Source organism: Lupinus angustifolius, chromosome LG06 (assembly GCF_001865875.1).
Source record: "Lupinus angustifolius cultivar Tanjil chromosome LG06, LupAngTanjil_v1.0, whole genome shotgun sequence".
Classification (NCBI taxonomy): Eukaryota; Viridiplantae; Streptophyta; class Magnoliopsida; order Fabales; family Fabaceae; genus Lupinus; species Lupinus angustifolius.
The window spans coordinates 3,708,826-3,725,836 of record NC_032014.1 but is presented as its reverse complement, the minus strand read 5'-3'; the positions used below and the strand labels follow the sequence as shown (position 1 = coordinate 3,725,836).

At 33.5% G+C, this 17,011-nt stretch overlaps 4 protein-coding genes across 7 annotated transcripts; all 4 read left to right on the top strand.

The window, feature by feature from the left end:
- LOC109349042 (probable polyamine transporter At1g31830) lies at positions 669-4,018 on the top strand. Of its 2 annotated transcripts, XM_019589678.1 has the most exons (3): positions 669-915; positions 2,341-2,347; positions 2,384-4,018. In XM_019589678.1, the coding sequence occupies exons 1-3, from the start codon at positions 811-813 to the stop codon at positions 3,790-3,792; spliced, it is 1,521 nt and encodes a 506-aa protein (XP_019445223.1). In that variant the 5' UTR covers positions 669-810; the 3' UTR covers positions 3,793-4,018. The 2 variants fall into 2 exon arrangements, with proteins under 2 accessions (XP_019445223.1, XP_019445222.1); XM_019589677.1 differs by having other exon boundaries at positions 2,341-4,018.
- On the top strand, positions 4,635-7,700 carry LOC109349043. Of its 3 annotated transcripts, none has more exons than XM_019589681.1 (5): positions 4,635-5,028; positions 5,592-5,687; positions 5,765-5,813; positions 6,077-6,201; positions 7,420-7,700. In XM_019589681.1, the coding sequence occupies exons 1-4, from the start codon at positions 4,714-4,716 to the stop codon at positions 6,163-6,165; spliced, it is 549 nt and encodes a 182-aa protein (XP_019445226.1). In that variant the 5' UTR covers positions 4,635-4,713; the 3' UTR covers positions 6,166-6,201; positions 7,420-7,700. The 3 variants fall into 3 exon arrangements, with proteins under 3 accessions (XP_019445226.1, XP_019445224.1, XP_019445225.1); XM_019589679.1 differs by having other exon boundaries at positions 6,077-6,206; XM_019589680.1 differs by having other exon boundaries at positions 6,077-6,206; positions 7,391-7,700.
- On the top strand, positions 8,412-10,275 carry LOC109349041 (putative ankyrin repeat protein RF_0381). The gene is made up of 2 exons (XM_019589676.1): positions 8,412-8,685; positions 9,409-10,275. Exons 1-2 carry the CDS (start codon positions 8,543-8,545, stop codon positions 10,052-10,054), a joined length of 789 nt encoding a protein of 262 aa, XP_019445221.1. The 5' UTR covers positions 8,412-8,542; the 3' UTR covers positions 10,055-10,275.
- On the top strand, positions 13,990-16,147 carry LOC109349040 (ATP-dependent Clp protease proteolytic subunit 4, chloroplastic). The gene is made up of 2 exons (XM_019589675.1): positions 13,990-14,487; positions 15,448-16,147. The coding sequence occupies exons 1-2, from the start codon at positions 14,063-14,065 to the stop codon at positions 15,929-15,931; spliced, it is 909 nt and encodes a 302-aa protein (XP_019445220.1). The 5' UTR covers positions 13,990-14,062; the 3' UTR covers positions 15,932-16,147.

The following is a 17,011-nucleotide window of genomic DNA, read 5'->3' as shown; positions in this document are numbered from 1 at the left end:
TTAAATAAAAATGATATAAATGAATAATGGATAATATATTAATCGTATATATTTTTTTACACTTCAGTGCATAGATACTATAATTTCAAGTAATTCTACTCAGACGATCACATTCACTTGTTAGTTAAATGATCTTAGACAAAAAAAAGTGTTATCATTACACCAATATATGTTGCAAAAAAAATATTTCTCTTTCAATTAGATAATAAACAAATTTTAACTTTTAATCTGATTTTTGTTAAATCTTTGTAGTTACTTTCAATCTAAATCAGAGAAACAAATTGAGATATTAAGGTATGAATAATATTAAGTATTGACATATTATCCTATAAATCATTCTAAACATAAGAAACTAAGAAAGTAATATATATTAATTGCGAATGAATGGAATTACCTTCTTCTGCCATTGAAATTGTCATGTTTCATCATTTTCTATAAAAATATTTTTTAAAATAAACAAAATAATGTACATGTCACAATTTTACTGGCTAGAGAATATAAATTATCTCCTATGAGAAGATACATTATTCTGAATCGGAAATATGTGATAGATTAGCTTAAGTAAGTCAAAAGCTTTTTCAAATGCCACGTTGATATAATACGCATATAAAAAAGTATTTACGAAAATAAATTCGGTTATAAGCTATAGTATACATGAATGAATGACCCCCATCCTCTAGGGTAATGAAAGTTGTGTTATATTTTTGTTGTTTAGCTTATGATATGCATCTATAGACTATCTTCACACAATTTTCTTTCATTCTTAAAGTGGAGAACCCCCACCACCGACTTCATCTCTTGTATGAAATTATGATGGATGAATCAATAAAACAAGTGAAAGATAAGGGAGAGTCTTCAGAGGAAGCAACAGGTAACGACATAACTGCAGTGGAACCGAATGCTCACAACCAAGAGGTCACTCTCTCTCTATATTCCTCTCATAATCTTGTAACGTTCTATGTTTATGTTTTATTCTTGAATAGAGAAATATCATATATTTATCTCGATTACATTAACTATAAATAAATGATGCTGGTCTTTATCCCTCCATCGGTCAGTAGGCAGTATTGTGTTAAATATTCACTTGCTGCAATTTCATATAGAATAAAAAAAATCCACTCTTTTGCAAAAACAAACTGTTACTCAATTTCATTATATTAAAAAATTGGCAAAAATTATATATGCTAGTAATCAATATTTGTTTGGTTGATGATAAAGTATAATATCTATGTCAATGTAAATATTTATATAAAATTAATACATTGTTTATTTGTATTAAATTTTTAAAGAGTTAATCATGATTAAGGATAAAACTCACACACTATTATTACTGTCGTGCTTGCCAACCCACTTTTCTATAATTTATAATGTATAGTTTGTATGTCATAAATGTTAAGTATAATATTTTATGTTAAATATTTGTAATCTACAGTTGAATTTATTCGAATTGTGTAATGTTCAATTTAGAAAATTGAACATTCATGTTCTACATTAAACTAATAGTTATAATGTAAGAATAAAATATTTAACCAAATAATATGGAACATATATTAGTTGGAGAGGAATATTGTGTTATATATGGTTTTTTTAGTAAAAGTTAAAAAATAGTAAGAACAAAATAAGGAGATCCACACATTACACTATCCTTACTGATTATTTTGGGTTATGCCGTTATTTTGGATGAAACACTTAGTTTGGTTCTTTTATGAGTATATCGTTCTTTGGAAAAAACACATTTCTTCAAGAAGAAAAACATTTCTGGAGTTAAAAAAATAGCGTTGACAGTGCGAATTCGTGCGTGCATTCCACGATGAACGACCCTATCTTCTCGACCATAATAATAGGATATGCAAATCGTTCATGGTTTCTTCATTCATAATTTTCCACTCACATTTCTATTTTTTATCTTAGGTCTCTCTATTTATAATGACACAATATTTACTAAATCTTGCACTCTGGATTACAATTCCATCCTAAAAACTAAAAACGTTACCACTTCATTCAATACACCTAGACTAAGAGTAAAACTACTCTACATTACTTAAGATAACAGTTGTATTTTGTAATATTTTTAAGGATTTTTAGTGCGTTTTTTCGTAACTGTTCTATCAGGTAATAGAGAGGAGGAGTACGAAGGCAATGTTTATAATTGACAATTATATATGGGTCAATTATAATTTCAGAAGTTGCATGTACCTATAGGAAGATTGGTGTGTAACTTTTTGAAAGAAGAGAGTTGTCAGTTAAATAAGTTGGAATGTTGAGTGTAATTTTGTCTTTGTTTTTTGAGCTTCTGTTTCTTTGTTTCTAAAACGCGAAACCCCCTTTTGCTTGGTGCAGAATTTGAGTACTATAGCTAATAGACAAGCTTCCATGACAATGGGGGAGTTCAATGATAACAATCATGTTACTGCTGGTGAAACACCCTCCCCCAAAGCAAATCACATGAAGAAAATTTCTGTTCTTCCTCTTGTGTTTCTCATATTCTATGAGGTCTCAGGAGGACCTTTTGGTATTGAAGATACAGTGCATGCAGCTGGTCCTCTTTTGGCCTTGCTTGGCTTCTTGGTTTTCCCAGTTTTATGGAGTATCCCTGAAGCTTTGATCACTGCTGAGATGGGTACCATGTTCCCTGAAAATAGTGGTTATGTGGTTTGGGTTTCTTCTGCTTTGGGTCCCTATTGGGGGTTTCAGCAAGGTTGGATGAAATGGCTAGGTGGAGTTATAGACAATGCTTTATACCCTGTTCTGTTTCTTGATTATCTTAAGTCAGGAATTCCAGCTTTAGGTGGTGGCTTACCTAGAGTTATTGCAACTTGGGGTTTGACAATTGTTCTCACTTACATGAACTATAGGGGTTTAACCATTGTAGGATTTTTTGCTGTCTTCTTAGGGGTTTTCTCACTAATCCCTTTTGTGGTTATGGGGTTCATAGCAATTCCAAACTTGAAACCTAAAAGATGGTCTGTGATAAATAAGAATGATGTTGACTGGAACTTGTATTTGAATACTCTATTTTGGAATCTTAATTATTGGGACTCTATAAGTACTCTTGCAGGAGAAGTGGACAATCCGAAGAAAACTCTTCCGAAAGCTTTGTTTTGTGCTATGATCCTAGTAGTTCTGGGGTACCTATTTCCTCTTTTAATTGGTACCGGTGCTGTTCCTCTCAACCGTGAGTTGTGGACTGATGGGTATTTCTCAGACATTGCTATGATTGTTGGAGGAGCATGGTTGCGATGGTGGCTTCAGGCTGCTGCTGCGATGTCAAATATGGGATCGTTTGTGGCTGAAATGAGCAGTGACTCTTTCCAGCTTCTAGGAATGGCTGAGAGGGGAATGTTGCCTGAGTTCTTTAGTAAAAGGTCTCGCCATGGAACCCCTCTTGTAGGAATACTTTTTTCAGCCTTTGGTGTAATCTTACTCTCATGGCTGAGCTTTCAAGAAATTGTCGCAGCTGAAAATTTCTTGTACTGTTTGGGAATGATTTTGGAGTTCCTAGCATTCATATTGATGAGGATCAAACACCCCAATCTGTCTAGGCCTTACAAAATACCATGCGGGACCGCCGGAGCAATTGTCATGTGTATCCCTCCCACAGTATTGATTTGTATTGTATTGGCTCTGTCCTCCCTCAAAATAATGGTTATAAGTCTCATTGCTGTGGCTATTGGCCTTTTGATGCAGCCTTGTCTCAAATATGTTGAGAAAAGGAGATGGATAACGTTCTCCCATAGTACTCAGCTCCCAGCTTTTAACCATGAGGAGAGAAATCACTCTCCGGTGGATTAATTTAGTGATGTGGAGAGGTTTCACCCTTTGAGGTCTTCATGCATAATAGTAAAGTTTCAACATCTCTAAACACAACTATACAAGTTCAGCTTTTTATTATCACGTGCCTTTGGCTCTTTAGGTGTTTATTTATGTTTGTAGTTTGATTATAGATTAGATGGCAATTAGAAAGCTTACAGCTTGTATTTGTAATGTATTGGCGAATAAATTTGTTTGTTTTCCTGTATCAATTTTTTTTTCTAGAAAATATATTTTGGACTTTTATAACCTGGTGATGATGCTCTTTGAACAGCAATTTATTAGAAAGGTAGTCAAGTTTAGAGGGGAACATTCTGTGTTAGAAGAGTTTGATTTCTTTTTATTTTATTTTAAAAAGAAGTTGTTAGGAGTCATTAGTGGTTAACGGTTATCAAAGAAAATCCAAGTTGTGGTGTCTTGTAATCAAATATGCTGATTCTTTAACCCAAAAAATATTTAAAGATACTGATTATGCAAGGTAAATATTTGTTATCAAAACACTTAAATTTCACTTAGCAATTGATTGTAATTTTCGCCATCTGCAACAACTCCTTTGTTTGCCATATCTGATTCTACAAGGAAATATTGTTTTAAATATAATAGTACATTTTAATACAAATATTGAATTTTTAAATGTATGTTTGATTCAGTGAATAGCATATGCTGTAAGTTAATAATGTAGGCTTGATCAAGTGAATAATATGATTAACATCATTCAATTTATAAAATAAAAATACACCGGTAGTTTGATTTATTTTACAGTTCATGGACTTTCGAGTTTCGACCTAGCAAATATTTTCAAAATCAGCATTTAGATTTGAAAAAACCCGCCACATTATAAATACCATGTGGCGAAGTTAACCGCTCATTCAAATCTGAAATATCGGAATAGAGAATGAAAAGATGAAGAGGGGAAAGAAAACGAAGCTGACGATGTCCGATCTTCTGAAAACACCGTCGCCGGTGGCTACTTCACCGGAACCTTCTCCTAAATCGGCGATTTTCACTAGAACTGCTTCCACCTCCAAGGGTAAGGGCGTTAAGCGAGTAACCGCTAATCTCACGACCACCACAACCGCTTCTCCGAGCAACATCTCCGATCTCAAGAACCTCGCGTCTTCAGACATTGACGATCTCAAGCGCCACATCGACCGCTCACACTCTGAGATACTCAAGCATGTTGAGGCTTCTCACTCCCGTCTCCACAAACGTTTCAAGGTAATATTTCTAATTCTAGCTTTCTCCCTTGTTCGCTTGAAAACTACGATAATCGCATTTCTAAGATCATTTTATAGCTTGTACTGTGGATTTTCCTGATTTCTCCGCCTGTTTTCGTTGAAAACACTATGGAAAAAATGTATGAAAGAACTGGAAACCGTTCAAGGGCTGAATACGGAAAACATGCATGAATTTGAAATGCATAATGTTATTAGCACTTGGAATCTAATTTAGGAGAAATTTGAGAGATTATTAATAGACATTTACATCTGCTTAATTCAACACATGGAGTAAAAAATGAATGAACTAACTGAGAATAACTCAAGGACCGAGCTTATCAATCATGCATGAAACTGAAGTGTATTATTGCTTGCACATTTTGATATAGTTTGGGATAAACTGAGAGAATCTAAGTAAAAAATCAAATATGAAGATAATCCTTTGTTTGAGCGATATTTGGTGAACAGATCAACAGTAGACACATGTAACAAACTTGTGTTTATTGAGGAAGATCTAAAGATTTATTTATTATTCACTTAGTTGTTTCTCTTTTGAAAATTTAGATGCAGAATCAAGCATGCCAGCAAGTAATGGATGAAGCAGATAAGGAATACAAAAAAGTGTCTGAACGAATAACTGAAAGCCGAGAAGCAATGAAGGTGTGATCTCCTTCACTATCACTTTAGTCTCATCGTTTGTAAACATGATAATGATGAATCCAATGATATATTTTCAGGCTTCGTATGAAGAGTTCATGGCAGATGCACAGGCCACTGCATCTCGTGGTATGCAATTATGCATAGTATAAGAAATTATAACAGCAGTTTTACTCTGATTCTTGACCATAATTGTACGCTTAATTTAAGTACCTACTTAACTTTCTGTCCAAACAATTGAAAAGTGAATTTACATCACAGTTGCCATTCATTATCTGCTCCTTGTTCAACATATATATATGTATTAAGATGTCCTTAATAGGTAATTTTGGTCTATGTATGCACTATATTGCACTCGTTCGTGGGATAGTAATTTCATTTCAAAATTTCAGCATGCAAAACTTCGATCACTGAGCTTTCACAGTCATTTGAGAAGGCCATTGACTCTATTCGGAACCGCTATGGGATTTCATCAAATTAGCCATCAAAGTAGATAAATGCTTCCTTGATTGCTGAGGTAAGGTAAGTATCAATTGTTGATGTTTTTAATTTCATGGTTTATGTGAATTCATTCCTGCAGCTGTTGTTCTGTTTAATTGCACCATCGGATTGCAGTTCCTTGAATGATTGTATGCATGTTCTGTTGTAATATTCACTGGGATAGCATGCATAACACTTAGCTTTAACACTAATTTCGCCTAGTTAAAATTAAGAATGATAAGTGATTATAATTATTCTTTATTTTCCTTATGAGTCCACATATTGTATTTGTAGAATTCAAGCAAAGTGAACTTATGTGGTTAATAGGGAAATTTGCAAGGGTACCATCATTTAACTTATTTTCCTCAGTAAGCGAAAAAATATAGCTATGTTAAAAAAGAATAGCATCTGCCTTCTTATCGCAAATTTGATTTCTTTGTGCACTCCAACCATTTATAGTTTATTGAATGCTGTGATTTTTCTTTCAGTTTTGGTTCTAGACTTCTGAGTGGTGAACATGTAGTTCTAATTATTTATAATTTCAAAAAGAAGTTTCTTTTGGGAGGAGTTTCAATGAAAGATATTGCTGCAAGTTGGTGATGGCAGATAGGTACTGCTGCCTTCATAATCTTGAGAGCACATGCTAGCTGAGCATTTTGAATTGGGTGCATTTGTTGTTGTTCTGTGTTATAGCATGTTTGCAGTTTGGTTTGGTTTTCTTAGCTGCATTAATAATTTCCTCTGCAAGAAATTGTTGTATGGTCATTAATAATTTTTAGTGCGAGAAATTATTGTGCAGTTCAGACTATTGGTCTCAGACACATCTAAACCATTGATGTTGCATTTATGAATTAAATTTATATGTATGTTTGTTAAATTAATAACTTATATGTGATAGAGACTAGTGTTCCCCTACCACACAATAATTTCTCATCGCTATACTCTGGGACTTCTTTTGCTTGTTGTAACAAGAAGTGTTTTCCAATGCAATCACTCGTATCGCTGCAAAGATAGTGCATATGATAGTTTTACAGTTGATCTCTGAACTTCAGGTAAGTTAATGTGTTGACAAGCGCCCTCTGTGATTGCTACTATGTTTCAAAATGTTGATAGATTTTTAGTTATGGATTTATTGTGTTTGTGTTTCATCTAAACAAATCCTATGAGATAGTCATTGAGGAAATTTATCATATATGATCAATGATCTAGTAAATAATATTCAACAGTATCTAAAATTAGAAATTTTAACGCTCAGGAGAGGGACAAAACAACACCCTGGATTCTGGAGGTAGATAGTCAACATGGATGGAGGATATGGAGGAAAGTTTATTACATTCAGTTTTCATTTTGTAACAACCTTGCTCTATTATTTGGTATTCAACATATACACAAGGATGAAATATCCAGTTCATTGTAATACTGTAAACTTGGCTGTTGACAAATGTGTCTGAAGTTAAAGGGACTGCTTCCATAGTGACACATATTGCTAACAATGAAAAATGAACACAAGATTATATAAATTTGTACTGCTATTTTTGCTAGTTGGACTTATTCACAGTGCCAACAAAACAAATTCAATTTTTGTACTAACTGTATTTTTAGTTCATCTAGTACAATGGTAATAGTTTATTTTGGCACATATCAGTGTAATCAGTATTATAACAAATCCCATACTTCAGTTTTGAATTCTTATCATTTTTAAGTTTTATACGCATTACTAATCATATCACCGAGTTGAACATCGCGTGAACAAAATTGTGGGAATGCTACTATTAGTTCAGGATTGAGTTTTTGAAGCATATAAATATAATGTTAAGGTTTCCAATTCAAATTTGATATCTGAAAAATATTTTGTTGATAAAAATTAAATTTATTTACATAATCTTTCAAATGAGTTTTTATTTGATTATTAATATGTTACGGCACATAGGGAAAAACTGTAATAATACTCAATTATAAGATAAAATGTAATTTTACATTTGATTGATACTTTTAAATATACACGCTATTCTTTCAAAATAAAAAACTACTAAACACGATTTTTACTAAATAAATAAAAATACTGTGAGTAAAATAATAAAGAATTATTTATCCAATTATGAAAAGAATTTTTATTGTTTATTTAAGATTAAATCATTAGACAAAGTCACAAAACCCTTAAAAATTATTAGTTAATATTGAAAAGTTAGAAAAAAAATGTAAGTGCAAGATTTTTACACATTGTTAGTTTAGAAGAGCATATGTTTTTTCTCATTTTCTGTCCTTAGGGCAAATAAAATATTTTGGGGTGGCATTTGGCGAAGACAAAAAAATAAGAGTTGAGCAGAACACAGCGAGCGCAGGCAACAGCAAAGAGGAGTGTGTAGGAGGAGGGTGAGATGGGTAAAGGTAATCCCCGGAAATCAAATACCGGCGACGACCTTCATGCGGCTGCAAGGTCCGGTGATCTAATTGCCGTTCATTCAATTTTGACCTCAAACCCTTTGGCTGTTAATTCCAGAGATAAGCATTCCAGAACACCGTATCCTCTTTTTTCTTTTCTTATTATTTTATCAATTTATTAACGTAATAGGCTTAGGAACCCTAAGATTTTGTTTGTTTCCCTCTTAATCCAATAGCTTAATTGGACGGAAGTAGTTGTTAATGTTATTCCTGTTTATTTTCGTAACACATTGGCTATAGTCTATAGTTAACATTTAGATGCGTCTTTCAGTTATGCTTTTTTCACTTGATTTTTTCTAGTTCCTTTTCCATGTAGTGCATATTTTACCTATCTTGCTTGAACCATGGATTTTATGAATTTATTACAAGACTATCACCCCAATTCCCCAAATACCAGTTGTTTTACTAATAGTTCAGCATATTTATTTAATGTTGAAGTCATGCGTCTTTCTCTATGAATATGGACTGTTGAATATCTATTCACATTGCATGATTTTGTTGAAGTTAGAAGTATTGGAAGCAATTTTTTTAAAACTAAAGTGGGGATTGAACTGACTTATGGTCCAATTGGTTCAACATTCCAGTTTGATCAAACCGGATAAACCCTATTAGAAACAATTGGAGTACTGGACCATGAGCATGGCCAGTTCACGGTTTAACCGGTTTGGTCTGCTCTGGATTATAAAACATTGATCGGAAGTAAGAAGAAAAGAAAATTTTACCTGGGTTAAGTGACTAGATTTTTCTAGGGATTACTAGCATTTTCCACCTTGTTTCTTTAACAGGCAACTTTGGACCATAGACTACATTTAGCAGCATTTTCTGGGCAAACAGAGGTAGTTAGTTATCTCTGCAAGAACAGGGCTGATGTTGGTGCTTCTGCTATGGACGACATGACAGCTATACACTTTGCTGCTCAGAAAGGACATTTAGAAGTTTTCCGGGTTCTAGTTTCAGCTGGCGCCTCTTTTAAAGCTTCTACCCGTAAAGGCATGACTTCATTACACTATGCTGCTCAAGGTTCCCACCTGGAACTTGTCAAGTACTTGGCCAAGAAAGGGGCAAGTCTCAAAGCCAAGACAAAGGCAGGGAAGACCCCTTTGGATCTTGCTACCAATCAAGAAGTCCGCTCCTTTCTAGAGGAATTTGAAAAATCAGCAAAGGATGGAGATGTAAGAAACAAAGATACAGCAGAACAATCTGTTCCAGAGTTAATTAACAAAGATAAAGATGATGAATCTGATCCAAAGACATCCACATTGGGTTCGGAAGATAATTTGGGCGCTGAAACTTCTGCAGCTGCTGTTGATAAAGAAAACAGTGAGAGAGAGAAGAGAAAGGGTGATGCAGATGACACAAGGGAAGAGTCAGCACAACCAAAAAAGGCAAAAGTTAAGTTAAGCCATCTTCAAAGTTCAGATGATAATCAAGAAGAAGAAAACCTGTAGGTTGTCAGAGGCATAGACATAGAACATGTTTTTGTCATATTAATCTGTATTCTGTCTTGGTACCTGATTTGGAACCTCTTCGTTGGGTTGGTAGACTTGGATTATCTATTTGACTGTAGGAATATATCTTCTGTGCTAATACAATTTTACATTCTTGACAATTTCTCCTCCTGTGCTGCCACTTTCCCTTTCAGCAGATACTTTGGGTGTCCTTTTTGTTGCAAGACTCAGATGTTAGCCTCTTTACTTTTACACTAGTATAATATGATTGGAAAATTTATCCAGTTGTTATGGGTTGAAAGTAAAATTATGGAAATATTTAACTACGGAAGTAGTGTATTTTCTGGGAACTCGTAACTCTCATCCATGAATTTACAAGAACTCGTGACTCATATGTACAACTTTATAGGAACTCGTGGCTTACATCTACAAGTTCATTTTTTTTCTCTCTCTCTCCTCAAGTCTCATGGATGAGAACCACCATTTTCAAGTCCATGTTGGTATGTCACATCAAAGTTAAACATATAATATATTAGGTAATATAGTCTTACTTTTATGTCTCATTGTGTCCTAATCTAATTGAAAGTTGATACATACTTAAAAATAAAAATTATAAAAACAAAAAATATATTTTTTATGTTATTTGATTGGTTTGGGACATGAAAACATTAATTTTTTTGGGACAAATGATTTTGTTCCATAAGAAATTTAAGAATGGACATGGGAATCGTGGATGAGAACCACTTGAGGAGAGAGAAAAAAATGGAACTCATGCATGTGAGCCACGAGTTTTTACAAAGTCGTACATGAGAGTTACGAGTTCCTATAAAGTTGTCGATGAAAGTCACGAGTTCCCTAAAAAATACACCTTATTGGTAATTTTTATAGAAGTTGCACTACTTCCATAATTTTACAGTCAACCCGCACTAGACGGGTAAATTTTCCCAACTTCAGTACTACTTCAACCTCACACCAGTAATCAGAACATATGCAGCTAAACACGATTGACTCCACCCCAATGTGAATAGACAATTTAGACTATGTTAAACACGGACACACGTCACCTATCCCCATTCCTGTCCATTTTCTTGTCCCGGTCCAATAAAAATTTGGCACTTCATTAAAAAGGAAAAATTTTAAAACTAAAAGTAACATATGTGCATTACTTAGAAAAATCATATTGGCTTGGGATATGGGGACACACTGATTTTGGGACAGGTGATCCCCATTCGTTAAACACTAACAGTTATTTTTGTCTCACATTTTGTATTAGATCTTGGTTGTGGGTTAAAAGTGTCGGGGGCAAGTGTTTGTCATTTTCAGATTGGTGTAATAATCCCTTAGATTGTTTATCTAGTAGATTTTGTATTAGATCGTGCTGTTATGGGGTTAATACTATTAGATAGTGTACTCTGCTTATAAAAAACAAAAAAAAACAGTCACCCTTTCTCATTCTCTATTCTCGTCTCACCATAAGAGAACTCTTATAGGTATCTTCGTGGATAAAAGCAAACATGCTAACTTGTGAAAAATCATGGGAAAGTACGGTTGATGCAACTGCAATCGTTGATGTGATGTCGTTGAGGAGATTTCCGAAACTACAATATCACGGCAGCAATTGCGGTTGCAGAGTAAAATTTAAAACACCACTACTTAAAATGAATGATGTATTTATATGCATCTAAAGACCGAGGATGTGAGTGTCACAGTTTTTCAGTTCCAACAAGTTAGTGATCCATTAAACACGCACACGCACATTTTCAGCTCCAAGTTAGCATTTTAATGTGCAAACTATAAATTAGTTCACCCCCTGCATCTTATGAAGGATTTGGCATCATGTTTTTGGATAGTAATGAACACAACTGATATAGTAGAGGAGGAAGACAATTGGAACTGTTTTCAGAATGTAACAACGAAAAGCAAGAAACCTTTGCTTGGCTCTGCCTCTCTTGGCTGAATTGCAGATTCAGAGAAAGAAACTGAATAACAATTCTCAAGGTAAATAAGATACCGTAATTCAAAAAGACTATAACCGATCATCTATAGTTCGCACTTCACAGGGGTTCGAAAGAATGCATAGTTCGTATGTTAAAACGCTCGCAATGAGGGAGGAGGAGGAAATGTAGTGTAGGTGCTAGTAGAAGGTTTAGAATGAGTGATGCGTTGGTGACCATAATGCTATTAATATTTCTACCGAACAGAAAAAATAATACACTGTCTTCAACGTTATGTGCAGGCATAAAACGAAGGCTTTATGTATTTCACTTCTGAGTAAGCCTATATTTCGTTGAACTTGTAGCTTATGTTTATTTTTTAAAAAATAAGTTAAAAATATAGAATATGTTTCACAACCAAATTAAATTATAAACTCAGTTTAACTTTTTTTTTTTTGTTGAAAAAGTAAGTAAGAATCATAAGCTCCAGAATCATGGGCTACTTACCTTTTTTTTAAAAAAACAAAATTCATTTCCATTTTACCCTAACATAACTTTATCTCTTTCGTCATTTTTTCTTTTCCATCAAATATCATAACTCTTTACAACATCATCCTTTTATTTAACATATTGCTTTTATTTAAAAATTTTATACAAGCCAGGAATGTAAGGGTTGTTAGAGCATATTCTTGAAGACCTTCATTTTAATTTTCACAGTATTTTGAACTCTCACTCAAGCTAGAAATTTCGCTTGAGCGAGTTAGAGAACTGTTTTAAGTCAATGTACCTCGTTTGGGCAACATGTGTCGCCTAGAGGAGAAACACACAAAGATTTTGGCCTTCAATATTGGAAGTGTCGCTTGAGTGCCAACCTCTCGATCAGACGAGAGGCAGACTTGGGCCACCAATGATGATAATCTTACTGAACACATGGATAATATATCTTCTGATCACATGCGTCTTGTTCAAGATTCAATTATGGATGAGATTATTAAAACATTTGTATATAAGTTGATATTTATGTATTATTTATTTTGTCAATTTTGTAATTCAAGTTTAACAACTTCTACTTATTTATGTATCAGGTTGTTTTTTAATATTGATATTGATTTTTATATTGTATTTTATTTTATTATTTTTTAACTTTTGTTATACAATATTAAAAATTAAAAAAATTATAGTAAAAATATATATTATGGCAAATATTAAAAACGTATATTTAAATAGTCTAACAAACAAATAAAATAATCACAACATAAACAAATAACCTCATACATTTTTTTGTAATTTACTATGCAAAAAATAAATTTTCTATCTTAACCAAACAAAATATATTAATTTATATTTAGTTTTCAGCTAAAGTTCTCAAACAAATTATAATCTCACAATTTATAAATTGAAAATATAAACTTCCTATACCAAATGTAAGCTAATCCTTCTTTTTTCTGAATGTTCATTTGAAGCCGGTCACAAAATAGCAAAAATAAACTCATCCGTGAATAATGGTCACATAGGTAGGTGAAAATAATGATTTATAGGGGATATGGTTGATATTAATCGTAAGGTTCTACTAAATCACATGACACCAAAATTTAATGATTTAAACAATATTTGTTGAAAGTGATAGTCATATACTCTGAAAAGAATACTTGATCTTATATATTAAAAAATAATAATATTTAGATCATTTAAAATCATGTAACATATATTTATATAATATTATACCCAGTTAATCCTAAGTCTGAAAAAGATTGTTTGGACAATTAAAGACTATTATAAATTTTCGTTGAATGTATATGTTATATATATGTTTTTCGACCGTGAAAAACTAAAACCTATCAACTATATAACTCATCATATTAGGTTTTAAACACTTTTTATTTAAAATTTTATGTATATTAATTATTATTTTATTTAATCTTTGGAAAAAAAAATACAATTATTAATGGATCAAAAAGAAAAGATGAACTAAACATATATGATCATTGAATTTATCTTTTAATTATCGCCCTTCACCTTCTTCCCACAACCTCTCCCTCTTTTCCTCTCTCTCAGTCTCAGACAAGAGAGCACCATGAATTCGTTCTCAATCTCTTCTCCTTCTCACACTTCAACTTCTCTTCCGTCCAACTCTCTAATCCACACCCTTTTCTCAAAACCACCCTTTTCATCTTTCAACCCCAAAATCAAAACCCTATCCCCTTCACCCAGGTGCTTCATTGCCAATAATTCCTCCAAAATTTCAAACTTTTTGTCCGAATCTCCAAAACCCACAATCACTTTTCAGCTTCCTTCATCTCAGGCGCAGGGCACGGCCACGAGAGGCGGCGCCGACACCGATGCCATGGGGCTTTTGTTGAGAGAGAGGATTGTGTTTTTGGGTAGCAGCATCGATGACTTCGTCGCTGATTCGATTATAAGCCAGTTGCTGCTCTTGGATGCACAGGATCCTACCCAGGATATCAGGCTCTTTATTAATTCCACTGGTGGTTCTCTAAGGTCAGTGTATTTTATTGTTTTTATGTGTTGTTTTGAGAGGGTTTATGATAAAGGTTGTGAATTTATTTGATTAAGTGGATTAGGAAGAGAAGATTAAGTGGTAGGAATTAGGAAAAGAAAGAGCACAAAGATAAGTCCTTTGTAGGTTTAATGTTGCTGTTACTAGAATTTTCTGGAAAATATTAATATAAGGGCCAGGACAGTATGTTTAGAATTCTCAAAATGTTTTATCCAAAATCGATATTTAAGATTTCTAAAAGCTGAATTTCAAGAGGGTTTATGATAATTGTGGTGAATTTATCTGATTAGCTTCATTCGTTGGGTTACGGTGCTTTGGCAATGTGCCTATAGTTGGAGAGGAATGCTAGAATTTTCAAAGAAGCTAGTTGATTTTGTATGGGCTAAAGTGGTGTAATTAGCTTCTTTGTGGTCCTCAACGAATGATTACTTTGATGGAGTATGGAAAGAGATTGAAGACCTCCACTAAGATGAAGAGTTTACTCTTCAGATATTTTTTACCTTTTTCCCTTTGTTTGCTTTCTGGTTTTCCACTGTTCTCTTGCACCATTTTAATGTAGAGCTAAGGCCAGAAGGGTAGTATATGATTTATTTCCTTAATTTTAACAAGAGGTTGTGGCTATTATTGTTTTGCTTACTCTTTTGGACTGGTTTATTTATGCTGATTAAACCAAAGATATACATCTTCTCTTTCACATTTTAAGGTAGTGTTCAACATATTGGTCCTTTATGCTGTTAGGAAGCTAGGAAAATTGAATGCACTTCAGTTTAGATTTGCTGGGGCTCATGTGCGATGTGCCTTTGATGACTTCCTGTTGTTGAATTATTATTGATTAGTAAAATTTTCTGCTTGTTGTGTTTTCCTTTGCGCGTTTTTGTTCTGTTTGATGCCTTACATCCTTTCTCGTTACTGATTTGCTTTTCCTGTCATCACTTATTTAGTGGTACAATGGCTATCTATGACGCGGTACAGCTTGTGAGGGCTGATGTTTCCACAATTGCACTTGGCATCGCTGCATCAACAGCTTCCATTATCCTTGGTGGTGGCACGAAGGGCAAGCGCCTTGCTATGCCCAATACTCGAATTATGATTCATCAACCTCTTGGAGGGGCTAGTGGCCAAGCTATAGATGTAGAAATTCAGGCCAAGGAAGTTATGCACAACAAGAACAACATCACCAGTATTATATCAGGTTTCACCGGTCGCTCATTTGAACAAGTCCAGAAAGATATTGACAGAGATAAATATATGTCGCCAATTGAAGCAGTTGAATATGGAATCATTGATGGTGTAATTGATAGAGATAGCATTATTCCTCTGATGCCAGTACCAGAAAGGGTGAAATCGACATTGAACTACGAAGAAATAAGTAAAGACCCCATGAAATTCCTAACCCCAGAAATCCCAGATGATGAGATATACTAGCTTTAAATTATTGATAGTAATGTTTAAGTTTCCCTTAACATTTTGGGTATAGCCTGAGGCTGCTGTAACAAACAGTGAAATGTAGGATTTTCTTGCATCTGTCTTAGCAATTATTTTATTTTGTGTTAAGAATTGTGATCCAATGATGGGGTATGTTAATTGGTTCGAAATTATGTTTATGTAATCTGACTATATACAATTATGTTGTGCCTTTTATTAACTATATCATATATGGCAAATTGGGCATGAAAATATTTATATACCACAATTCAATGATCAAGAAGGATCTCCTCTCTCGCTATCCTAAAATCTAACCCGATTCATATTTTTATCACTCTTTTCAGAAACTTGGATTTAGAGGAGATACCCCATTACATTAGATACATGTCATTGATTGGAAAAGTAAAGAGAGAAGAAAAGACATTTTAACTTTACATGATACATAAAATACTCCCCTTAATTAAGGGAAATAAGCTTTTTAATATATGAGACAAAATTAATAGAAATCAATGGTGAATAATGTGAGAGCGTAAGAAACTTTACAATGATGATGCATATATTTTAAACTCTTTGACAGAAGTAGATCAACTTATTTAAAAGAGATTTAATATGTATACACTGACACTGTAATTATTTTTTATGCAAATCGTTTATCATTCATGTGTTAACCATTACTAAATTGACTCTCAAACAAAGGTAATCTAAACCAAAGGTAGATGTGCCGAAAGTATAAATTTTTTTACAGTGATGAAATTATATATGAATAAATATGATGATATTGGGGATAAACCACTGTTATTTGTAAAAGAAAGCAGACTACAGCACACAATTTGCACTTGTGAGTTGTGCATTCTAATTATTTGGTACATCATCGTGAGTTACACAAATATGATAATAGCAAGGCACGTATATAACTTGAAATGTAAAGCGTTGTGTGCAACTAATCATATATAATTTCATGTAATAAACATTAGTGATCCAAAAGAAGGATTTTCAATTTTCACAATCCTATAAAAGAATCCATGGACGTGAGCTGAACCAACGTTGGTGTAGTTGTTAGCCAACAATGAAAGTGGCATC